Source organism: Haemaphysalis longicornis, unplaced genomic scaffold, assembly GCF_048455015.1.
Source record: "Haemaphysalis longicornis isolate Haplotype H1 unplaced genomic scaffold, Haemaphysalis longicornis Haplotype H1 scaffold_5, whole genome shotgun sequence".
In the NCBI taxonomy this organism is placed as follows: domain Eukaryota; kingdom Metazoa; phylum Arthropoda; class Arachnida; order Ixodida; family Ixodidae; genus Haemaphysalis; species Haemaphysalis longicornis.
In genome coordinates this window covers 136,083,906-136,108,404 of record NW_027526385.1, presented here as the reverse complement: position 1 = coordinate 136,108,404, position 24,499 = coordinate 136,083,906, and the positions used below count along the sequence as shown (strand labels likewise).

At 49.9% G+C, this 24,499-nt stretch overlaps 1 protein-coding gene across 1 annotated transcript in view; it reads right to left on the bottom strand.

The window, feature by feature from the left end:
* Fng (Fringe glycosyltransferase) overlaps positions 1-24,499 on the bottom strand; it is a 133,437-nt gene that overhangs the window by 29,393 nt on the left and 79,545 nt on the right. The window contains exons 7-8 of the mRNA XM_077671117.1: positions 4,244-4,314; positions 2,637-2,731 (exon numbers count right to left, since the gene is read on the bottom strand). Coding sequence (XP_077527243.1) covers positions 2,637-2,731; positions 4,244-4,314 — 166 coding nt within the window. The remainder of the gene's footprint in view (positions 1-2,636; positions 2,732-4,243; positions 4,315-24,499) is intronic.

The window sequence follows — 24,499 nt, the reverse complement described above, 5'->3', positions numbered from 1 at the left end:
AAGCTAACGCGCTGCGTGCGGGGCAATGGCCTGGATAATACTTTGGATGCTACAGTTCCAGGAACACTATACTCACTCAATCTGACGAGCAGATTAACAACAAACTCTCGCAGTAACAGAGTTCGAAACGAGGTTACACCTGAGTTTGGAGTCGACCGCAGTGCAGATACGTACATGCAAACAACCCACCGCGGTGGCTCAGTGGCTAAGGCGTTGCGCTGGTGAGCACGAGGTCGCGGGTTCGATTCCCGGCCGCGGCGGCCGCTTTTCTGATGGAGGCGAAAAGCAAAAACGCCTACGATATTTCGGCGCACGTTAAAGATCCCCAGGTAGTCAAAATCAATCCGGAGCCCTGCACTCCGGCGCGCCTCATCGCCTGGGTTGCATCGGCGCGTTGAACCCTACAATCAGCAGATACAAACACCGGGTAACCGGCGTACTGTAATTGTTTAATAATAGTCAAAATTGCACGCAGTGAAACGCAACTTTGCGCTTGTTTTGTGTATATCGCCTGCGTGTTTTTCTTCGGCGTATGTAAACATTCACCGCCGTCCAACCCGAACAAATGAGGAGCTGCCTTTGAAATTAGTCAAATCCACCTGAACACAATTTCAAAAAACAAACGAAAATTTGTAACATACCTAAATGCAATGCTGCCGAAGCTAGCTTCTCCATGATGACATGTATATCATACTAGCTTTGGCAGCGTTGCATTTAGTCCCAGTCAGCCATATGCGCTGTTTTCTAAAATTATGCCGAGATGTATTTTACTTTTTTTTCGAAAAAGAGCTCCTCAAATACCAGCCAGCCCCCATCTCGGCGTTGCTGGAATATAGTAGTCGCTGGCCACATCATTCCTTCGACACGGATCAAACAATGATTCCTCGTTATACCATTCAGCGCCCGCTGGGGCAACCCAAAACAGACAATACTGACCATTGCAGCCGGTCGCATACGGTTACAACAGCACGAGTATATACCCACAATCTTGTCTTGTACGCCCGTCTTGTACACCTTTCGTAAACCCTATAGGCCTCTCCGGAGCAGCGACCAAATTGGCTGAAAGAGCAAGAAAAAAAAAAAAAACGCCTTTTTCGGCGAAGCAGCCTCAGCCCTAAGCTGCGGAGCTTTCCGTTCGAACAGTCGAGGAAGGAAGGAAGTTATCTTTCCAGGACGTTGCAAGATCGCCCTATAAATAACGGGACACTGCTGTACAAGGGGGGACACGTGCCGTTCGTGGAGGGAAAACAAGCAAGACCCGAGTCGCTACACTCGGCAAGTTAAGTGCGTACCCGGCGACGACGCGAGGACAGGCTGCTCACGCGATGTAGGCTAGGCTGAAAGCAGCGCGCAATATTGGCAAAGGTATCGGGCACGGAAGAAAGGTATCGCGGAATCTAAGACGTCGCCGCGGAATAAACTCTGGTATTATGCACAATAAGAAATCAGTTGGCGTCGGCAGCCTAAGTTACGGCCTTCCTTAAACCGTTTAACAGCTATAAAAAGGTAAGTTACGCTTTTGTTAGAGCGTAATGGGCACAACGAAGGCGGTCGCCTCCACAGCGTGTTTTTGTTTTTTAATCCGCACGTGTTCGGTATACGACTAGCCGGAAATGACAGAATGTTCACAACTTCTTGGCAATCCCTTCCGTGTGCGTTCGTGTTATGTGTTGGCAACGTGTGCAAGCGGCTGAAGCAGCCTGTTTTCTTTTTATACCAACCGACCCCCGAGATCTGCATGGCAAATGATGGAGCCATAAATAGTAGACAGAACGCCCGCGCTCATATGCGCAACTTGTACGTGTTTTCCCTAGGGCGTTTTCTCTCCTTGAAGGCAGGCAGTACCCTCGAACCAAAGGACGTGGATTCGATCCCGGAACCTCAACCATTTTTTTCTGATAGAGGGTAAAAATAAAAACTCCCGGTGTGTCGAGATTTCAGTGCACGTTAAACACCCTCATTGGGAAGAGGGGGAGGGGGGGGGAGAGGGTAAAATAATCCGGAGCCCTCCACTACAGCGCACTTCCAATTAAAACCGGCGAAACTTGAATTTTAGATATGCACCCGCCAAAGGAATTAGCAAACTGTACGCAACAGGCGAAGGACCCCTCTGGTTCCAATTAAGAAAGCAACCTATTACCAAACACTTACTTCGTGTCGTCTTGCAAACGCCGAGTACTAAACCCCGCAGTTCGTGCATAAACGCGCGCAGGAGTGGTGTCGGAGTAATTACGACGCAAGCTTTTACAGCCAGAATATCCTGAAGACCCCGACCAGGAACCCGCACGTTTTAGTTTCAAAATTTCGGGATGTTCACGAATATAAGACGCGCCGTGGTTGAGCGCTCTGGAATAACTTCGACCACCCGCGAATCTTCAATTAACGAGCGCCGAAACCTCCATACACGGCCGTTTTCGCTTTTTGCTCCCACCGAAAAATCAGCCAGCCGGAAGCGAACCCGCGCCCGCAGGCTTAACCTTAGCCACTGCGCCACCATGGCGGGTTCCGTTTTATTTTATCAAATCTGGAGTAAGACGTCCACCCTCGGAAGAAATTTTTGAAGACAGCGTTACGTCTACTGCTAAAGGCATTGCGTGTACCAAACGCATATATAAGGTGCTTAACGGGAGACCGACCTGGTCGCTAAGCGCCTCCCGCTTCAGGAACTTCATGGGCTCGAGGTGCGAGTGGAAGTTCTCCACCACGGTCAGCTTGTTCTTCAGCAGGTGCTCTGTGAGGAACAACAAAAGAACGAGTAAGCGACGGCGTCACACTCTCGCGGCGTTTTACGCGCAAAGCAGGGAGAAAAAAAAGGGGGCCTATACGCGGCGACCGTGGGAGTTTTCGGGCAGCTGAAACGGACGAGAGGCTGCACGTGTCGACACTTCGCCGCACGCGAAATTAGGAACGCGGGAGAAGAGATGGCAGTGGTCCCACAGGGCGGCCCGAATAGCAGGTCACCGACACGCGCGCCCTACTCGTCCGGCGAGGCGATCCGAGCGCTGAGGCGCTTTTCTGAGCCGAATTCCACGATCCCACGTTTCAGATAGGCGAACAAGAACGGATCCTAAGTAGACGTTTCGCAAGCACGCTACGTAAACGGTCGAGAGTGCAGCGCTACCGTTTTGAGACGTCCTACGGTCGTTACGCTGCTCCGCTCCGAAAATGTCAGCGAAGAACGGTCCGCTGCGCCCAAGCGAAAGCAAACTGGTTTGTATACGGGGAGGATAGTGAACAAAAATAAGAAGAAGAAGAAGAAGAAGAAGAAGAAGAAGAAGAAGAAGAAGAAGAAGAAGATGAAGAAGAGGAAGAAGAAAGAAAAGAAAGTTTATTCTAGTCCATGATAAAAAAAGTGAAAAAAAAAAGAAAGTTGGTCGCATCTTGTCATCCCAGAAAGCCGCGCGTTATACCGTGCTGCGCGGGCCCGATTGACCAGGAATTCCTGATCCTCAATCCGCGTTCAGCACGCTGGCCAGCCATTGCTTTCTGGAAGTGGATAGCATACAAGCGATATAAATTGTTCGCTCTGTCGTTAACTGTGGCAGGTCGGTTGTTGTATACTCGGGAACAAGTTAAGTACAGCAATAGCTCATGTGGTGTATCACTCCACCTAAGCGACGGACCCAGATGTCAACGGGCACGCGCGTTTTGAAAAGATTGCTATGAATGCTTCATATGATATCGTTTGCCTTTTCTCACGTAGTTTGTTCGTCGTCGATGCAGTAGTTTAAGTCCAAAAAATGACGGAAACGGCATGTGTCATGTTCAAAGTATTCCCATGTAACGCATTACTTGCGCCAAGCTAAGTAACATCCCGCTGTGGTGAGGAGGCAGAGCGGCAATTTGCGTAGCCCTTGGTAAGTTTTAAACGAGTATAAAAGTGAATCAAGGTTTGAGGCGTCAGACAGGAGCGATCATTCTGAACGCTGAAAAAAAAAACAAAAAAAAAACGTTACTTGTTTCTCTCACTGGCTAGTCTCACAGCTAGAAGGACTCGCAGTTTGCTTTGAAAGCCTGCAAATAGTAAGAGCACGCACGGAGACCGCGCTTTCCTGACTAACCTTTCTGTTTCGACGCAATGTCAACAACCTATTTCGTAAATACCTGACGTTTACCAACAGCTATAAGTACAAGTTACTCGCTAGCACGGGCCCGTATACAGTACGCGCTTGGGAAGACAATGTGGCCGGCACCAAAGCCCCATGGACGCTGGAAGTTTAGAGTACTCGAAGCAGCGGCTCACCGACGATGTAGCCCATGGTGACGTCGTCGGGCAACCGGATGTGCTCGCCAATGCTGATGAACTTGCCCCGCCTGCAGGGACAACAGAGGGGAAGCAAAAATGCACCTCATTATTGACGTGCGCCAAACAATACAACGCGGTGCAAAGGACAGGGAACCAGCGGGACAGCGAGTGTCCTTTTCGCTGCAAGTTTTCAGTCACGAAACACAGGTCACCGTAGCCCGAATATCTGTCTTTCTACAGCTCATTTTGCACTGCACGCTCCCAAGCTATCTCATTAGAGAGTTATAGCAGATCGGAAAAACGGTTCCGGTACGGTAACGTCTACCGTCTGGACGCCACCGCGCATGCGCAGAACCCTACCGTATACCGGAGCGACGTGGCCGCGCGGTACCGAGACATACCGTGTCCGTCGTTCGGAAGCGGGCGGCCGCTTTGGAAGAGTTTAGGATACGTACGATTGGCTCACGCCTAGTCGAATGGATTGTAAATATGAGATCGTTTAAGAAAAATGAGGTTGCAACAAGTGAAATCCACGCGATTCTGACAGCTCAAGCAGCAAGCGAAACACGGTCCCGGCCCAACTGCCGTGGCTTGTGTCGTCGAACGACGCATGTCCGATAGCTTCTTTTAGGTTAAATAAAGGCGATACGGCTACTTAAATTAACAGCAACATGTGGCCCGTCTACAAATCGGCGAGTGAGGAACAGGCGGTATCAGTGCGAGGGACTCTCAAATACAACGAAAAACTAGAAACAGCCAGCCGTATGTTCTGAGCTTGACCTACTGGCGCCATCTATTGAAATGGCGTAGAGTTAAAATGCCGCTGTTCACGCTGTCGCAGTTCGAATCTACGTAGGGGCGTTGGATGTTTTTTTTTTTTTTTTTTCTAATGCTTTTGAGAACTAAAAACTAATATTTCAGCACAGGAAGCGCCACAGACTCACGAAAAATTGCCAAACGACGTACAACACAAGTCGCTCCCAGTCACGGTAGCATGGCCGGTAGTTACGGTCTGCTATAACTCTAAAAACGAGCCTTCCCGGTACGGTCCCGTAGCGGCTACCGTGTACCGTACCGGAACCGTTTTTCCGATCTGCTATAACTCTCTATTAGCTATCCAAATCTGACAGGGGTATAATATACGCATAAAGAAGGAGAGGGAGAGGTTGTATTATTGTTTTCGCTTTCCTTTTTCCAAGCAAAGTGTCCAGTTTACGTCGAACACGGGGCGTGTAGTAAAAGTACCGCAATAATCTAGCGGTCGTGGGTAGCAATAAACTGCGACTTCGCGATGGGCATGCAGAAAAATTAATGCCTGCGATACAGTGCAGCTTGCAATTGACGGTTGAACGCTCACTTGAAAGTGAGCCTTACGTATTTACAATGGCGCACTCGACAGACAATTGGTTCCAGTGCGTTCGAAAGGCCTTCGAAACCGGGCCGTGTAGTGCAGGTTTAACAGAGCTATGGCGGAATGTAGGTAGATCACTGGAAGGGAGATTTGCACACAACGACCTTCCTGCGTTGTCATAGGCAACACGTAAAAAAAATAAGGAAAAGAAGACGACAATCATGGCCTGTTTTCTTTGTGGATGTCGTCCACACGGTGAACTACGCAACTCAACCACAAACTCCAGTACAGTTGGCCGATAAATGAGACAAACAAAACAAAGGACAGGATACAGGGGGGTATCAGTTCTCATTTCCCTCACAGCGAGCGTCCGTCCGCCCTCTTAACAAGGTCCAAATTTGGCGCCACCAGCGACGGTCCAATCAGGTCCCTTAATCCCCGCGCGCTCGGCTCTCATCAGGGCGGAGGAAATCAAATTGACCTCCGACACGTGACTCAGCCTTCCTGGCCGGGAGCCCTGGACGGATATTCGGTGGCCGTGCGGGAGTTCGTCGGCACAGCGGAGGCAACGAGGCAGCGTCCGCCGGGAAAACAAACGAATTACCCGCAGCTACGTTTTAGTTTTTTAGTTTTTTTCTTGTCGTTTTGTTTCCCAAAGTTGACATAGCGAGGAACCACATTGGAGGGGGCCTCCTGATGCTAGGAAAAATGGTTTCCGTTTATGCTCGAGCTACGCTGTCACATGGTTCTCACTAAATGAGTAGCACTATTAAAAAGACCCCGTTATTGGGCTGAATGAGCTACAATTGGCGTAAACTGAGAGCACGACGAGAACATGCAATTGTATCGTGTCTCTGGCGGAAGGTTCCCGCATGACAAACATCCATCCGACGTGTTAAGAAGAAAAAATTGGGCCCATCTCCCCGCGAGGGGGACTCGAGTAAATGCGTCGCATAGGGGGTGGGTGTATTGCGTTAACGTTTAGTGTTTGGGGAGTTGGTGGTAGTGAATGCGTTGTATCAGCAGCTTCTTGACGTAGTTTGAATGACTCAAGGATATAAGGCGCGTTCGTAGCCTCCCATTCTGTGTCGGCTTTGTGGCGCAGTGGGTAGAGCACCATGTACATTGCGTTCCGCCCGCAGGGTTGAGGGATCGAAACCAGGCGCCGGATAGTATTTTTTTTATATAGTGTAGGGGGAGGGGTGCGGACAACGACGGTGCGGACTACGACGGACGTCAACGCGGGTGACATCGTGAGTTACTGAAATGCTCTGCATTTAAAAAAAGGCCTAGAAAATAGGGCAAAGCGGCTTGCACAACCGACAACGAGTGTTGATGGACAAACAGCGGACACGTCTTCACTGCAGCTAAACCCGGGCAGTTCCAAATTTCGTCCGTGTCGTGTCACGTTTATATTTAGTGGGAAGTATTGGAAACTTTAAACTGCAACAGCCATGACTCTGCTGTCATGCCATGCATTTATAAAGCGAACCGTGAAGCGATCTAAAACAGATTCTGATTGTACGGCTAACGCGCCGACGCAACGCAGGCGATGAGGCGCGCCGCAGTGGAGGGCTCCGGATTGATTTTGACCACCTGGGGATCTTTGACGTGTGCCGCGTCCGGGATTCGAACCCACGTCCTCGTGCTCAGTAGCACACGCCTTAGCCACTGAGCCACGCAGCGGGTGATCTGAGAAAGATTATCAATAATAATACAACAAAGATATCAAAGTGCACCGGTCTCCCGAAAATCGTCCCCACATTCCTTTTTCCGTGGTGCCCTCGCCGTGTCCAGCCATTACCACAGGCTCTCAGGGCGGTTGTTTCGATAAGAGGTTTCGTGACTGCACTTCGAGAGTACCTTATCTCAGGACGTTACACTTATTATCTCTGGTTTCCTTCAGATCATCACAACGTGGCTCCGAAGCACTTAAACTAACAAGTGGCCGCATATTCAGGCGAAAACTGACTAGACTTCGCGCACCTGCCGCCCCTATAAACCGTTAAGTATGGCGGGCAAAACAACGATGATATACGTTAACGGTACACGGTCTAGTAAAATGTTGATAAGATTCGACGCCAAGCAAAAAAGAGCATGCATCTGTTAGCTGCTGCTGTTCTGGCTGACCGCACCGTCTAGCCTGGAGGCGGCTGAAAGAACGACGTAATCTGGCAGGGCTGACGACGCGGCAAGTATAAATAGAAAAAGATGCAGATTTGCACCCCTGCAGCACTATCTTTGTTGGTTGTATACGTCTTGTAAAGCGTATTTTAAGCCTATTACAACAGCGCCAACTCATTTTTTTTTTTAAATCTTGCGTCAGTGCTGAACAGGCCGCGCATTGTTTATTTGATTGTTCGGGGATGTAGCTCAACATCCCCTTGTATGCTAAGAACACAAAACGCCAAACGCCTAATTACACTTTTCCTCGACGCTACACACGTCCGCCTAATTATTGTGTCCGCTTACAAAAAGATAACGTTCAGCATAACCTCACAAACCGAGAACAGCGCCATGCGTTTTACGAATCGCAGGAGTAAGTAGCGCGTAAAAAATGACCGGCGCTTATCCGTATTTTCGCCAATTTCTTTTCTTTTTCTGCCCTCACCCCCGTACGCTGTAGACATTCATGATAGAAAGGCTGGGCAACCCCGCTAACAAGAAACGTAGGCGGGGGGATAACGGGCGATCGACTCGAATATAGGTCGCGGTGCGCGCGCGACACGCGCGCATTTCCCGCAATCAACCGCTTCAAATCTCCCGCCCTTGTACGAGCGCGCGCAACAAGATCCGCGCCCAGATTTCCCGCCAATCTCTACATAAGCGTTCTACATTTCTGCCCGCATGCCCACCACCGCCACCACCTGTCTCCCAGACATGTACAGACGCGCGCCTCGACAACACCCAATGCAGACGCCGGGGATCCAGCAGCTGGTCGGGCGAAGGAGAAAGACAAAACGCAAACTAAGAAGGAGAAAGAATTTCGAGGCAGTGCACTGCCATTGCCTTTTCTCTTATGCTGGAGGTAATCACTGCCCCACAAGCGGCAATCGAGAAAACATCTGCACACGGCACTGCGTCTGTACTTCCTCGCGTGCGCCGCCTCATTGAGAAGCAACCAGGGTGGAACGGACAGACGCCGTTATGTTACCGCACTCTCGAAAAACGTCGCTGCTTTCTTCTTATCTCCCTCTCTCTCTCTCTTGCTCTCTATCTCTACCTACAGACCGCCAGGCTCCAGCCGTTTCACTTGTCCACCCAGCAGCTGGTAGACCGGAACGAATCTACGAACCACCACCGCTCAGCGGTTCCTTAAGTCGGAAAGTAAACGAAATACACAAACGGGTAACCAAGATAAAAAAAAAAAAGTGTCCAGCAGCGCTGCGATAAGAGGCCGAGATTAGAGAAGCCCGAGTGGACCAATAAGCAAGTACAATAAGGTCTCCGAACGAAGTAATTTAATCGCTAATTCAAAAAAGGCGAAGAACACGAAAGCGAAAGAGAGCTAGAACAAAAGTAAAGATACGCTGCCTGGCGCCACACACACACCAGACGCTGCACCTTTTTCTTCCGCTCCCGTTCCTCCTCCTCCCGGTAATTATCGGAGGCGGTCGAGCAGGCGTGTACGCGTCGGCATACTATACAAGCAGTATATAGTGCGTCCTTGGAGGTCAGGAATAAAGTAAGAGCGGCAAAACACAGGTGGGGAAGGAAGTGGAGACAACGCCCAGCGAGCGGTGCCCCTGGAGTTCGAAAAGCCCCGCGCGCACTTGCAGCGCGGTCAGCAGGCGAAGCGGTGCCCGGCACCCCCCAAGGACCACTCCTCGGCCCAATGCTTTTCATTTTTTTAACAGGGCTCCCGTTGAGAGCGACCACTGCAAGTTTAGTCTGCGCAATCTCGCGCGCGAGGCCAGAACGGCCGCGGCCGTAATTTCTTGCAGGGGCCGAACGAAACGTCTAAAGGGATCGAAACTGCGTCATTAATTAGCCTCAAGGCAAAAAAAAAAAAAAAATTGTAAATTTCGTTCCGGCGAGAGTGCGGATAGAAGCGTCGTCTACACGAATGCTGGGTTTTGGAACCCAGTGCCAAATTGGCTAGTATAGCTTTTGTGGTCCTGTTAGGCTTACAAACTTGAATAAATTTACCTATGCATGAGTTTTAGCTGCTCGTTTCGGTCTTTTTTGTTCTCTTATATGCTTCAACTTTAATTAAAAGCAGTAAATAGGAGCGTTTAAATTTTTTTTTTTTTTCATTTTCTCCGCTAGTCCTATAGGCCTGGCCTCGCCTCGAGAAACTTCAGCGTTGATACACCGCTTATCTTATGTTATCTTATGTCTGCCTTGCTATTCGAACGCAAGTGCATGCGCCAAGTGTGAACCGAAAGAAGATGAAAAAGATGCAAGGGAAAGGTATGACGACAATAATGAGGATAGGTTTCAGCAAGTGGAGCTTGTTGTTGTTGCGCCTTTAGGTATGGCACATACCCAATCAGGGGATCAGCCAATCAACACAGGATGGTTAAAATGAATGGAAGTCTTATCTAATCACGAGACGCTTAAGAAAGATAATTTAGACCGGTTGGAAAAAGTCTTGAAAAAAAAAAAGAAAATCCTGAAAAATCAAAGCGAGGGTGACCAATCGCAATCATAAAGAGAATCGTTTTGAATTTTCAATGTAGCGCAGGAGGGCAGAGCATACATCCCGGCGGCAGAACCAAACAACAACAACAAGTGGAGCTTCACGATTTGACAATGACTGCACATAACGAGTAGCTAGCTGTGTTCGAAACATCTTTTAAAGAAATTTAAGCGAACAACCCCTAGTTCTGTTGGCATCCGATATTGCGCGGACAACGGCTGACCCGTTAATCGTTGTGGCAAATATGGCCCCAGCACGCGCTACTGCGAAAGAAAATAAACCGATTAAGTGCTACGCGAGCGCCGCCAAGCGCGCGATGTAAGATTCAAGAGATTGATTTTGATTGATTGTGGGGTTTAACGCGCCGACGCAACGCAGGCGATGAGACGCGCCGTAGTGGAGGGCTCCGGATTAATTTTGACCACCTGGGATCTTTAACGTGCGCCGAAATCTCGTACACACGGGCGTTTTTGCTTTTCGCCTCCATCAGAAAAGCGGCCGCCGCGGCCGGGAATCGAACCCGCGACCTCGTGCTCAGGAGCGCAACGCCTTAGCCACTGAGCCACCGCGGCGGGTAAGATTCAAGAGAGCTCGAGTTTTGCATCTATGGCAGCTTACCTCGGGGCTTACAGTGCATCTTACAAAATAGTAGGCAGAAAATTTCCCATCAGAGTTTCCTACAAGAATTTACATTGATTTTCCCATAAGCGCTTATACGGAGTTTTAAATAAGAGTTTACAGCGACAACACTGACGAAAAATGAGGTTATAATTTTGCCCTTCGTATAAATTTAGCCTCCCTTGAACTTCCTACTTTTTTAAAGGAGCACTGACATCAATTTTCGACGTTAATATTATTGCACAGTTCGCTTCCTTCACTCAACAGAATACCCTGGCTGAAATATGAGCGGCCTGCGACGCGAAGAACATAGTTCAATTGGATCCCATTTATTGCGCCGACGGAACAGCGCGCGGAGCGGCACTCATCAAATGGACATCAGCGTGACATCACCCCGCGAAGCCGAAAGAAGTGACGCGACAGCACTCGTCAAAAACTCGTGCCGTCACTTCACGCGCGCGGCCCCACGAGCGGCGAGAGGGCGCCGGTGACGTCCGCACAAAGCGGTGAGGTCAGGCCGGGATTCTGTCATATGCGCCGTTCGGGATGAAAGCGCGGGAATTTGAAACAAACGATTTTCAGGCCGTTCAATGTAATTAACTATCGCGCGCTGAAGTATTTGAAGTGCTGTTTCAGGTTCGCCAGACCATTAAGCATCGATAAAAGCAATAAAAGTGTAGCATAAAATTTTCGTGTCAGTACTCCTTTAACCTGGCTTTTCCGCATTCAGCATTCTTTTGCAGCGAAATTCGCTTTACAGGCCTTGGGGTGTCCGTTTCTGGCTCTCACGGCGGACGGCGCGCGACAGAGGAAGTCTAGCAACTCCAATGAAACGCAACCGCTGTTATAAAGTGGGACGCGTGACGAAACGTGCAGCTTCGGGTGGGAGCTGTAGCCTTGTGGTGCCGAAATGCAGCTCATAACAAACTCGAAACTCAAACGGAAGTCAGCACAAAACGCCTAAATCCCGAAATTTTATCGGCTACTGCGCTCAGCTCAATTCGACACCGCTTTCGTCACGCACAACTCCGCAACCAACCTTTATAGAACCAAGATTCTATAAACGTTATTTCCTACATCCAATCGTTACAGCTTCCGACCTTCATCCAAATCTCCTTCATCTTCACCGTCTTTGTTAAATGCTCTCGCGTTTACTTGCTGTGAACTCAATCGGAAGCTACATCACAGACTTCCCTAATGCGAAATGCCCTAGAATATCACACTGATCCCTGCACGTACAGTCGTCACAAGTGTTGGCAACAACAAAGACGCGGGTGTCGGCGTATGCACAGAGCGGCAGCTTACGATGGGCACCGCTGGCGAATATTCGGCGGCTCATGATTGGCGCTCACGAGGCCGACCTTCTTCACTTGGCTGCAACAGCGCATGCATGCAAGTTCACTTTTTAAAGTGGGTCGCCACCGTAAGCTGTCGCTTCTGTGCCTGGCTGGTATCTCGTCTTTTGTTGTTGCTAACAGTTTTCATGACTGTAAATTCTGTCACATATTCTGTATAAGCCCGCCACAACACCCCAGGGGCTTCTGATTACGATTATTCAAACGGTTAAGGGTGGTGGTGACTAAGAAGGCGACCCAGTGTAACCCGAAACAACGACAATAAGCTCAGGGCAGGGCAGCGACTCGGGAGAGAAACGATGCCACGACGGTAATTAGGCGGGCGCGCCCACAGACAGAAGCCGCCACTAATGGTTTCCTTTCGTGGAAGCTGCGGAGCCACGGAAAGAAGGCCACAGGGCCGCAATCTATACGGCGTAGTCGTGCACTCCTAAAACAAAAGCGGCAACCCAAAGCCTCAGCTGTCGCTGACTGCCATCCGAAAACGTCCCCACCTGCTGACATCGAGCTTGCGTCTCGCCAAGCAATTTCCGGAGAATTTTCTTCTCGAGAAACGATTTAGCCGTGACCTTGGAGACTTCAGCGCAACGACGTTAAAGAAGACTCTCAGGGCTCGCGAAAATTAGTCCTGCATGGCCGGTGCATTTCACTCCTACTAGAACACACCAGGTACTAAGTCCGTTATATAAACCGTATACTTTTCTCTACACAACTAGGACGTGATAAAAGAACAGAAACCGAAAAAACAATAATAATGTCATTATCCCGTCTGTGTTGTTTAAACTTGAAGTAAGGAAACAAAATCGTCAACAGGCGAGTTGAGGCATTGACAACCAACTGCTGATTTGTAGTCTCAGCGCACGAAGAAAGACACGGAGAGAGAAGGCGAAAATCCGTGCTAATTGCAACAAACGGGCACTCTGGCAAAACAGACAAATTTCAATTTGTCTCTTTCTGGCATTTCGTGCGTTATTTTGAAGCTGGTTCAGTAACTATTGGAACACTGCCATGTTCGTTGGAATTAGCGCGTATCCCCGCCCTTTCTGTCCGCGTCTTTTCTCGTGCACTGAAACTACAAATATGGAGTACCAACTAGACCCCTCCTAACCTCCTAAACGCATCTTCAGAAAAATCAAAACCCTCGTATAAAAATTTCACTGATTGATTGATTTAAGGTTTAACGCGCCGACGCAACGCAGGCGATGAGGCGCGCCGTAGTGGAGGGCTGCGGATTAATTTTGACCACCTGGGAATCTTTAACGTGCGCCAAAAGCTCGTACACACGGGCGTTTTTGCTTTTCGTCTCCACCAGAAAAGCGGCCGCCGCGGCCGGGAATCGAACCCGCGTCCTCGTGCTCAGCAGCACAACGCCTTAGCCACATGACCCACCGCCGCAGATCCTTAGTAAAGATGAAGAGGAAGATGAAAACGCGAAGCCTTGTCCCACGCAGCATGAATCAAAGTCAATGTCAAAAATTTCCAAACTGGTCCGACCGTGGCGGTATGCATGGCGCAATCGAATAGACGTCGGCTTCATATCGCTAGGGACTCTGGTTCGATTCCAACCAGGGTAAGCGTTTTTTTTTTCTTGAGGCGCTTGATGCGGCTTTGTGGATACCCATTGCGTAAGTTGGCTTTCCTGCAGTGCGTTTTTGGCGTAGCGATTTAAATGTCGTACAGTCTGAAGACACACGGGCTTTCGAACAGAGAAAGCTTCGCGTTTCGACCGCCGTTCACTTCACCCTCGACCCCCATCACTGTCAGAGAAAGTTGGCTTTCCTGCAGTGCGATTTGGGGCAACGTCGCCATCAGTGAGACACAGAGAGCTTCGCTCCAAAACGATTTATAGTTGGCGTTGCTCGGCCACCAGGACCCCCCCCCCCCCCCCCCCCCCCCCCCCCTCCGCTTTCACTTAAATTCAACCACCGTTCCGGCTGGACGCTCACGCGATGGCGCGCAACAGCCGCGTGCACCAAGTCACGTGACCCGCGAAGCGTGCCCGCCGGACTCGCCCGAAACCCACCTGCGCGACGATACGCTGTTGCACGCAACGCAAAGTTGCTCACGCAGGACGCCCAGCTCCGGGTGAATCCGCCATTGGCTCCTGGTCATAAACGAAGCATGCACAACCGAGCCAAGATGCGAGCGGAGGAATTCGGCCGCTGTCCGGGTTCAACCAGCTATACCATCTCGCGTGAGTGCGTGCCTCTCTCTCTACGTGTGCGCAGCTTTGCATCTAAGACGGCAACGCGATGACGGGTAGAAGAGCGGGGTAGAAGAGCGTCTATGGCGACGAACACAAACCCGCTTCGCTAACCGCCACGCATAGTATCTTTTTCGCCTCAAAAGCACGTGCATACACTCCAGCGCGTTTAAAATTTCCGGCCGGCGTGCTGCGCGAGCGGGCACGGAAACTCACGTCGCGAGAACATGAATCACGAACGAAAGTGCGAGAAATTTGACTGCCAAACGGCACTTGAAGGTTTGACGCTAGTCGAACTTGCTGAAAGTCAAAGGCGTCTATGGAAAGTGTCTCGAAGCTTTGAACACGCGCCGTGAAGGTTATAACGCAATGCGTGGCCTATATTTATAAACCACGGAAACGCAACGACGACCTCAAGGTCTTCGTCGATGCGGTTCGCAGCGCGTTTTTTTCTCTCGTTCCAGAGGCAATGCGCCAGTTGATGGTTCAGTTTAAGCCTAGGCAAATGGATTCGAAGGCCTCCTCCGACATTTCTCCTGGTTGTTTAAAGTTCAAAAATAGGCTAAGTACGTGTTGCTATAAATAAAAACGAATCTGGTAGCCCTGGCTTCTCCGCAACGATGGGGCCACTTGGAGGCATCAGAAGGCCAGAAGGGGAAGCACCCCGTCTTCTCCAAGGAAGCACCCTTAAGTCTATTCGCCCCGAGCGCGAACACAGTCGGCCCCTGGCGGCGGCGGGAGGAACCGCTCCTAGTGTGGATGGCGCTCTCGCGTCGTCTGCTTTTTCACGTTGCGTGCGGCGCAAGACGCGTGCTGCACACGACAAAACAACCAATATGTGGGCTCGTTTAGCAGTAAGCAATGACCTCTGCGGGATCGTTTTCTCTAGAAACACAATAATCGGAGGCCGTTGCGGGTTAATGCGCTGGTTTAATTCCACGAAACATCTTCGCTGTGGTCACCGCTTGAGTGTGAAACGTGTTATAAACATTGCTTCCACACATTGCACTTTTCTTATTGTTGAGTGCAGTCGTCTGCCGTTTCGGGGACGTCGAAGGGTGCTTTTTGAAGGTGGCGTGGCGATTATTTAATGGATAAAAGTTCAGTACGCGAAACGGGTAAGAAGCGACAAGACCTGTGCATACGCGGGCAAATTCCACACCCTTGTAAAATTGCGCTGTGTCCTTATAGAAAGAATAAACAAACAAAAACATTTACACTGCACATGACCCGTGCGCTATCGCCCATACATTACCGGACACGTGTTTTACACCCGCAAGCGCCTTTGTGATCGTGTCCTTCCCGTACCTTTTCTAAAATAAATACCATTTTTGGACAGTCGTTGGTTATACTCAGGAGGAGGAATAAACCTTTATTCAACTGTATCGAGTTGCTAATTTTACGTATTATTTAAAATACGTTTCTATGGATGCGCAAGAGTATTTAGGGGGAATTTTTCGGTAAAATTAAGCAGTTGTGAGTTTGCGTCTGTCATGTGGCATTTCGTGTGTCATTTTCATATATATCATTTTCAAATCCGACATGAATCACCTTGTCCAGAAACGTGTCTCACTCAGCATTAACAAATTCCTAATTTGGTCACGTCTTAACCTCTTAAGGTGGACCGAAATTTAAAGAAAGAGGAGAAAACGCGTAATATAATGCACGTTGTTGCCCACATGTGTCTAGGGTGTGTTCCATGACTCGCTGGTTTTTTTGTTTTTTTTTCCACGTGCAATGCTTGCTTTCAATACAATTTTTAAAAAGGCGTCCCACAATTCCTGGACAATCTCGGACCAAATGGGGGTTAATCATTTTGGAAAATACGTGTACTGCTTTTTTACCGCTACAGAACACGACGCCTAGTGTAGTTTCGATTGTAAGTAATACTGATAACCATAGTTTGGCTTTTCGCGCGCGTTACACGCGTTCTCTTCTCGCTGCTCTTGCAACGTTGGCAGGACCCCCACCCTCCCCCTTCCCGAAAAAAAAAAGAAATGCGCAGAATTTCATTTTTTTAACCAATCCTCAAGAATTAAATGCCAAGACAACGCGATATTCAGTTTACAATACAAAGTAGTTACCGGGAACCCGTTACGCTGATTGGCAACGAGAAATAAAAAGGAAATGTTTTACTACATCTGCAACAGCGCGACTTCATTTATTGCCGTTTTTAGGGTTCGTAAGCGACCTTATACGCAAGAATGCAAACACATCTCGCTGTTGCAGGCAGCTGTTAGATTTTAAAAGGAACGCAAATCGTCAACAGAGCAGCCGTAACAGAAAATTCGTGCTCACTGTGAGGTCCCAGAAGCTTGGTTTGCACACTGTAAACCTGCTTGTCACTTTGCGAAAACCTAGCTAAACATGAGATGTTGATTGTACTGCGTGCGTTGACAATTCAATTCGCAAGTTCACTTGCGACGAAAGCCGTAAATAAGTGATCAGAAACCGTTATTCATCAAACCTTTCTTCGTTAAAATTTCAGTTAGAGCGGTTACATTTATATCTCTGCGCTGATCAAAATTCAGAATTCAGTAATATAATGTTGCCTTTTGAACACAAAAAATATCGTAAGCTCTTAGAAAGAATTTCGGGGCAGTTAAGTAGTGTTACCATTTCAGGGCATCCCACAAATGCAAGAATGCGTCATGCTACCAGTGAAAGCGATTGAGATTGCCGTTGTAAACTGAATTTCAGAGATCGAGGCTTCCTTATTTGTTTCTATTTATGCTTTTATTGAAGGCTCAAAGCCATAGTCTGGAAATATCGAGCTTGCTACGAGCCACAGCGTGCAAGTTCATTGTCACAATTACGGCCATTCTGAGATACCCGATGAGTCGTCGCTTTTTTTGGCGTAGTAATGAAAACTGACTGCCGCTTCCATGCTATACATTGAACGTTGAGGAACCGAACTACAGCATACCACTCTTGTTTGCAGCTTTCGTGCGCACATACGGCGGGAAAAAGGCACGAAGCGCGCCCACAGTGTGCATTCTTACGGGCCGCTCAGCGGAGCATCCACACTAGCAGCGCGACGCTGTCGCCACCTACATGTCGAGCTCGCGGCGAATAGCACTTTTACTAATGCTACCCTGCTATCCGGAGTCCGCTCACTTGCCTCCTCTGCGTTACTTTTCCCGCCAAAATAAAAATATCCACCACTGCCTGGGTCCTGTGACGATTGCTGCATGCCGTGACGTCTTCCTTTGGAGCGCCAGCTGATCACCAGGCGGAGGTCGTTTCTAATCCAGTCCTCGTGGCAGAATCGGTTGCCCATTTTGTCCTCAAGGACTCTAGCAGCACGCAAAAGATACGGTGGCTACAAAAGCGCCGGCACGAACTGCCGATCTCGTCTCGGATACAGCGATGAGAGGTTATACGGCCCGCAGAAGCCGCCGGGCTGCTGCTTACAGTCCCGTAAAAGGAAAAAAAGAAGCGGGATAATTCGGGGGCATAACAACGCCGGTAGCGGCGGGGCGCGAACAAAGGCGTCCGTGGACCGGCCTCGGATCCAATCTCTCTTGACAAAACCCGTGCGTGCTGCGTGCACGGAGCACTTCTCACGACGCGAGAAAATTGCCGCTTCCGAGCGACTGCCGGTAGCGGCGGCCCTCGCAGGAGCTCGTTTCGGTGGCGTCAGAAGGGAGGCCAGAGGTCTTCATTGCCGCCTGTCAAGTTCGAGACGGCTGAGAGAGGAAAGAACGAGAGAAAAGAAACGCCGGAAATCCTCAGTTCCTTTCTGTGGCTCGACGTTGTGCCCATGTGAGGTCTCCATCGGCCGACAAAAAGCAATTGCTTTTGTGTTGTTTTCTTTCCTCTACGAGGGTCCCTAAGTGTAACTACCTGTGTCAATGGCACTCCCGAGCGGTCTGGTTGTGCAGGGGTTGTAGTCTCAGAGGCCAGGATGCCTTCTACGGTGAGGTTACAGGAAACGGGTTCTGAGCGAGCCTCCTTTGGTGGCGAACCTCCACTGTCACCCAGATCCGAACCGAGGTGGAAAATATTCAGCAGGTGTGCTATGTTGAAATTGCGGAAAGCCGCTATTCGGAAGCGACGTTTCGTCTCGGAGTTGATGTCAAGCAAAGCAAAGGGGACGCTTGAGTGCCGGGGAATCGCCACGGCAGCTACAACTGACATAATTTGGCTAACACCTTCTCGTGTCACTCGAACGCCTGCCGACGATATTCTTTCAAGATCCTAAACCAACTGTTTCAAGCGCACTCAACTAGCTTGCAATCAAACTAACGCAGGTGCATGTGTACTGTAATTGTCAAAATTTTATGGGCCACGCCAAACGTTTCTTGGCCACAAAGAATGGAAATCATTAACTGAGAGCAAATTATTTTATGAAACTGAGAAAGGCGTTCATTTTCTCCAGCTTGCAGGCATAAAACGTTCCAGCCTTTCTCGAGAGGTACGCTTATACTTTTTTGTGGCCTGTGTTCTTCTGGCGTGGCCTGGAAAATTTTGACGAAGAATGTGAATCGACGCTCTACACTTTCTTGTTCTCTCATATACTGATTCGCACACTGGCCGTCAGTTGAACGGCGCATGCGCACTGTTGCCAAGGGAGAGGAATTTCGTACACGCTTTACGGATACACTTGTTTCTGTGCACGAGTCAAGACTGGCAAACACGATCATTTTTAAACACAGGATGTCGGGTAAAAAAATAACTTCGGCGAGCCTGGCTTCGACCGTCCGAAAAAGTTTGCGAAACTTTATTACCAAAGGAACGCATAGAGAGCAGTGACCAGAACGATAATGAATTCGACAGCCAGGCGACACGGCTCGATGACGTCATCAAAGTACGTATGGGTCGGCTATAACACCTCAACAAACGAAGCCGCATTCGAGTCGGCGGCTCGTCTCCAACAGACTCCCATTAGTTTCGGCACGTCAAAATAAACTCTCCCGCGTTTGACAAGGAGAAAACAAAGCCCAGCGGCGAAGCCGAAATAAAGACAGCAACCGGTGGCTTGTAAAGTGCCCTGAGAAAGACAGGCGGCAAAAGCGATAGCAGAAAAAAATACCGAAAAAAGTTTGGTGGGAAGACTACTTGGGTACGTCCACCACAAAGAGACGAAACGCGATTCTCTTTCTATTCAAAGCCCGTCAGACGGCTGCGGCGGCATTGTGCACAAAAGATGGCCGCAGGAGAGGAGGAGGGGCCCCGCGGCGGCGGCCGCCATCTTTGTGTCATAAGAGTGACGAGCGCGGTCCGCGGAGACGCAGATCGGAGCAGCGATTGGCTGGCGGGCGCTTCGGCCGAAAACGAGGCAGCAGACGAGACGGGCCCGACACAGTTGTCTGCTCGTCAGTGATAGGATACAAAGGAACAGCATAATAAAAAGGGTGCCGTTCGCTCCCGTCGTTTACAACGAGCGGGAAAGGGTACCACAGACGACGGCCCGCGGCGGCGGTGATCATTTGACTTTCAGATATTGTTTTACCCCGCACGCTGAAGGACAGCGCACGAAAGAAGCGAGAGAGAAGAGCGTTTCTCTTTCGTTGTGTTTTGAAAAGGGGATCGCGAACCGCAGTAAAATTCGTGCCGCGCCGGAGGAACGCAGAAGAAAACTTGGAGCGCGCGCGGCGTCTGGGAGCCAAAAACGACATCGGCATGCCCGCTGCGGTCGGGTTCTGCAGACGAGATACGACACGACGGACGTCCGTCACGGCCGTTAGGAGATCGTGATCGAAGACAAAGTAAGCACGCAGCGGGTTCTGTCTTTCACCCTGCACGACGTGGGAAAAAACGCCGAGCTTGCCGATGCTGCTGTTGTTGTTGCTGCGGTCTGTCGAACTATGGGTGCTCGCCGTAACCCCCTCCCTCTCTCCTTCGAAACGCGCGGCTGTTCCAAACGTCAAAGCGCGCCGAGTCACTGACACCGGATGACGGAGGAAACCTCCAACCCAGCCACGACTCTAAAACAATGGCTGAGTGATGGCGGCTGGCCGCTCAAGTTCGTTGCTTTGTCCGCCCCCGCTCAGCTCCTTTTCACATTATGCGAGCGTAGGAGAATTAAGACAAAAGGTTTCGCAGTTCAGACGGCTTTGTTAGCACACAATGCGCCACCCGAAAGCCTTCTATAGTACCCGATCGTACCGCATGCACACTCGCAGGCAGGAATAAAAAAATTAACTAGGAGCGGTACTAAGGCGGTATGACAGGTTTCATATTGCCGAGTTTAACGCCCCGAGGTCACACCTGAAATATGCGGCGTGCCGTAGTGGAAGGCTCTGGAATAATTTTGACACCCTGAGGGTCTTTAACGTGCGCCGAAATCTCAACACATGAGAGCTCTCGCTTTTCAAGCTCCATCACAAAAGCAGCCACCGCGGCCGGGATCGAACCCACGTCCTCGGGCTCCGCACCTGCAGCAGAAGGTCATATAGCCACCGCGACGGGTCGCTTTAAGAGGTTTACTCTAACGAAAAGGCGTATTGAGGAGAAAAGTACAGTTTACCGTAGCGGTGTTTGCGAAGTTTGGTGTTTTTTCGAGGTTGGGGTAAAGGAATGCAAACTAATTGGGAATAATCGTTCCGGCTCTAACGGCCCTGTTAAGACAAATCCAATTCCGTAGGCTTCTCTCTTTTTTATATATATGCGCCCCTGGCGCCTGGCTTATTTCGTCTAATGTGTTGAAGTTGCGGAAACCAAGAAACTGAAATCGGAGCTTTTGAAGACGTAAACCCAATGGCTGCTGGCCTCGCTGCTCCAAGAAACTGGCTCCGCCCGTAAATACCGCGATGAAAGAACAGGTTGGGCGTACTATGTGTCCATATATAAAGCTCCTCTACACTGCTCGCGTCCGCCGCCGAAGCCGTACACAGCTTATTACAACAAAGTATGCGAGACAAGAAACCCACTTCGTTATAAGCGGAAGTTCGATAAAAGCGAACATGATCTGCTATCAAACAGCTGGAGTGGGAGCCATTGAAACAGTTCGAACAAAACGAGGGGCCTGAGAAAGCAATTTCTCCATACCCTGAGTTTATTGCATCTGCTTTCTTAAACGAGAATAAGCCAGCCGTTCGCAGCGTCAGCGGTCGGCGACATCATGGGGTGGCATCGCAGGTAACATGTCCGGAGCCCTGTGTTTGCGTGTGAGAATATATTAACTTCGAGAAACGAATTCCCTCGCGCGTTCATCCCGTGTTCGGTCACGGATAGCGAACCTGCTCACGCACCGCGACTATTCGATTTGCGCCCCTAGGAATAGCCGAGGACTGAGCGAACAAAGGCGCAACACCTTCAGGCAGGTGGGAGCGAAGGAAAAAAAAAAAAAAACTGCTGCGAGCTTATATCATTAACAGAGGGGACAAGAGAGGAGGGGTCCCGTTCTCCTTTGTACCGCTAGCGCGCCCCAAATGGAGGCTCCGGGGTTCCCCTTCAAAGCTACCGTGCAGATATGCGAACGCTACTGCAGGCCCCCAGTTGGAAATAAAGCAGGGTCATGACCACCCGTCGTTCCTCCCTCCGCCTCCTTTGTGAATCTGTGCCCCACCGACGGCAGGTGGTGCTAATAGCGGTGCATGCACCCCCCCGCTAGATACTGGGTGCATGCGAATTCCGGCACCGTCGCGCCCGACCGCCTTCTTATCTGCCGTTCCCCGCGTAACGCTCCTCCTCGGACCTTGAACTAAAAGGAACCGACGTTGCCGTTTCCTTGTTTGTTTGTTCGCAGTCTGGAAAACCGAAGTTTTATCACCTTTTCCCGCCAGCGGTGGGGAAGTGATGCGAAGCGACGTCGCCAACTTGTATGCCGACTGGCTTTCTTCGCTTGTTTTTTTTTTTTTTTTTTTCGGTGTGTAAACACGTGCACCACTACACGAAGAAGAAGAAGAAAGCGAGACCATGACGTTGGACTGTGCAAATTCCCTCGCACGATTACGTGGACATAGCTTCAGAACTATGGCGACACGCTCCTAACAAACATTGTTACGCGGCGTCAGAACAGCACAAACGCAGCAGTCTGATCAGAAGAATCTAAAATGATACATCCAAGTGTGGTTGTTTGCGGTGCCGCCATGTTTGTCTCTTACCGCTGTTCTTTCTTGTGTTAGCGCCGTGTGCTCGCGTCGATTGTTTGTAGTCTGACAAAATTACTACCCCCCCCCCTCCAACTATCTATGGCCGTGCACGTGTGGGTACGCAAAGTAGAGTGAACTAGTTCACTATACGCAAAGTGTGAACGAGAAGTTCAATTTATAGCCGATATTGGATAGAGATATGCAGCGTCTTCTTATTCCCCTCTCTCTCTCTCTCTCTCTCTCTCTCTCTCTCTCTCTCTCTCTCTCTCTCTCTCTCTCTCTCTCTCTCTCTCTCTCTCTCTCTCCCCTCTAGCTGTCTTCTTCTCCCTGATGATGATGATGATGGTTGGTGTTAATGGCGCAAGGCCAACGAGGGCAAAGAGCGCCAGAAAAGAAGTTATTTGATAATTACAGAGAAGTGATCTTCTTCTCCCTAGCTTCCTGCACAGCTTTTCAGCGGTGCGCGAACTCTTGGACGAAAAGACGAATGACTACGGTCAAAACAACTACCCAAACGGAAACTACACTACTAAGCAGCAATACAGTCGACTCTCGATAATTAGAAGTCACTTAATTGGAATTTTCTGGTAATTACAAGTGATGTCCTGGTCCCGGCAATTTCACACGCAATTCAATAAAATAAATTGCTCTATAATTCCAAGCTAAAACACATTATTTTGGTTAACTGGAGGTTATTTAGAATAGAAAGCGTCGACGTACGTGGCCGCGTCATTTCCCGATAAAATTCATAATTTTCAAGCGCGAAAACAGCGCCGTGTTCTGTTCTAATGTCGGCTCCATCGCAACTGACGCGGCGTGCAGTTTGATAGAGCGGCAGGCCAGTTAAGACTTGCGCCAGCGTACGCATCTCTCGTTTGAGGTCCTCACGCCTATGCCTCAACCTTCTTCGTTGCGCACATCGCTGTTTGAGCATTTTGTGTGGTGCACGCTTCAGCCTTCGTTTTTGGCGATAAGTCTCGGCTATCATTGCAATTCACTCGGCTACGCTCGACTTGGTGACTAAAGTCGAGATTGTGAACGAAATAAAGCATTGAGACTTGTTGCGGACTAATAACAGGGCTGGGGCAGTATTCTCGTGTTTTGCCCGTTTTGTGTCCGCTTCAAAAGTGTCAGTTTTGAGCAAGCCCTGATTGGCTAAAAGCGAACACCCGGATGTAACGCCGTGCAAGTAGAGTGTGCAAGCACGGCGGCGCTACGAGCCGCGGCTTTTCGGAGCAGACGATTTGGAGCAGACGATTTTTTCATCGCCTTGTTGGTTCGCTGGCGGAACAATAAGCCCATACAAGATAGAACGATTAAACTTTTTTGGTTTAGTCGTTTAAAATGTGTTTACAAGAACAGTTGCGGGAAGGTCAACCGAAAGACCGCCTAAAACTGCCAGTACGTCACAATAAAACGGGCGCAAGACGGCTGCTTTCAAAATGGGCAAACACGAGAATACCGCCCCCGTTCTTGTACTTGTTGTTCGATTGGAAGTCCGGTTAATCCGAAGTGTATCGCGCTCCACGTGGACGGTGTATTAACGGACTGGTCTTACCCAACTTTCGAAACAAAACTTGCGCACGACAGGACAGCAACCACCCGTGCGGTTTCTCTCGCGCAGTCCGCCGAAGCACAGCGTTACGCCGCACAGACATCGGAGATCGTGCACGTAGCTTCTTCCCCCGAGACAGCGGCGAGAAAGTCATACCGTCGTTTGCATAGGTATTCGCGGACGGGCGCAGTGGGACAGCAGGCATCCAAGAGAAGACAGCCGCCGTAACACACTTCACCGTGCGCCGGCAGTCAAGTACGCGCATAAAAAGGACAGGCGACCGACGCGCGTCGACCACCTGCTCTCGAGCGGCGCTCGGCTCGTCGCATCCCGACAAGAGGCCGATGGCCCCACTTGTCCATAAGGTACTACTCGGAGCGGGGGAGAGCGTGCTTTCTTGGGCAGTCAGCCAGTAGCTGTCTTCTCGCGGATTGTTTACGCCCGCGCAGGGGACTGCTGTTTTCTCTGGCTCACTTCTGCTCCGGTGTCG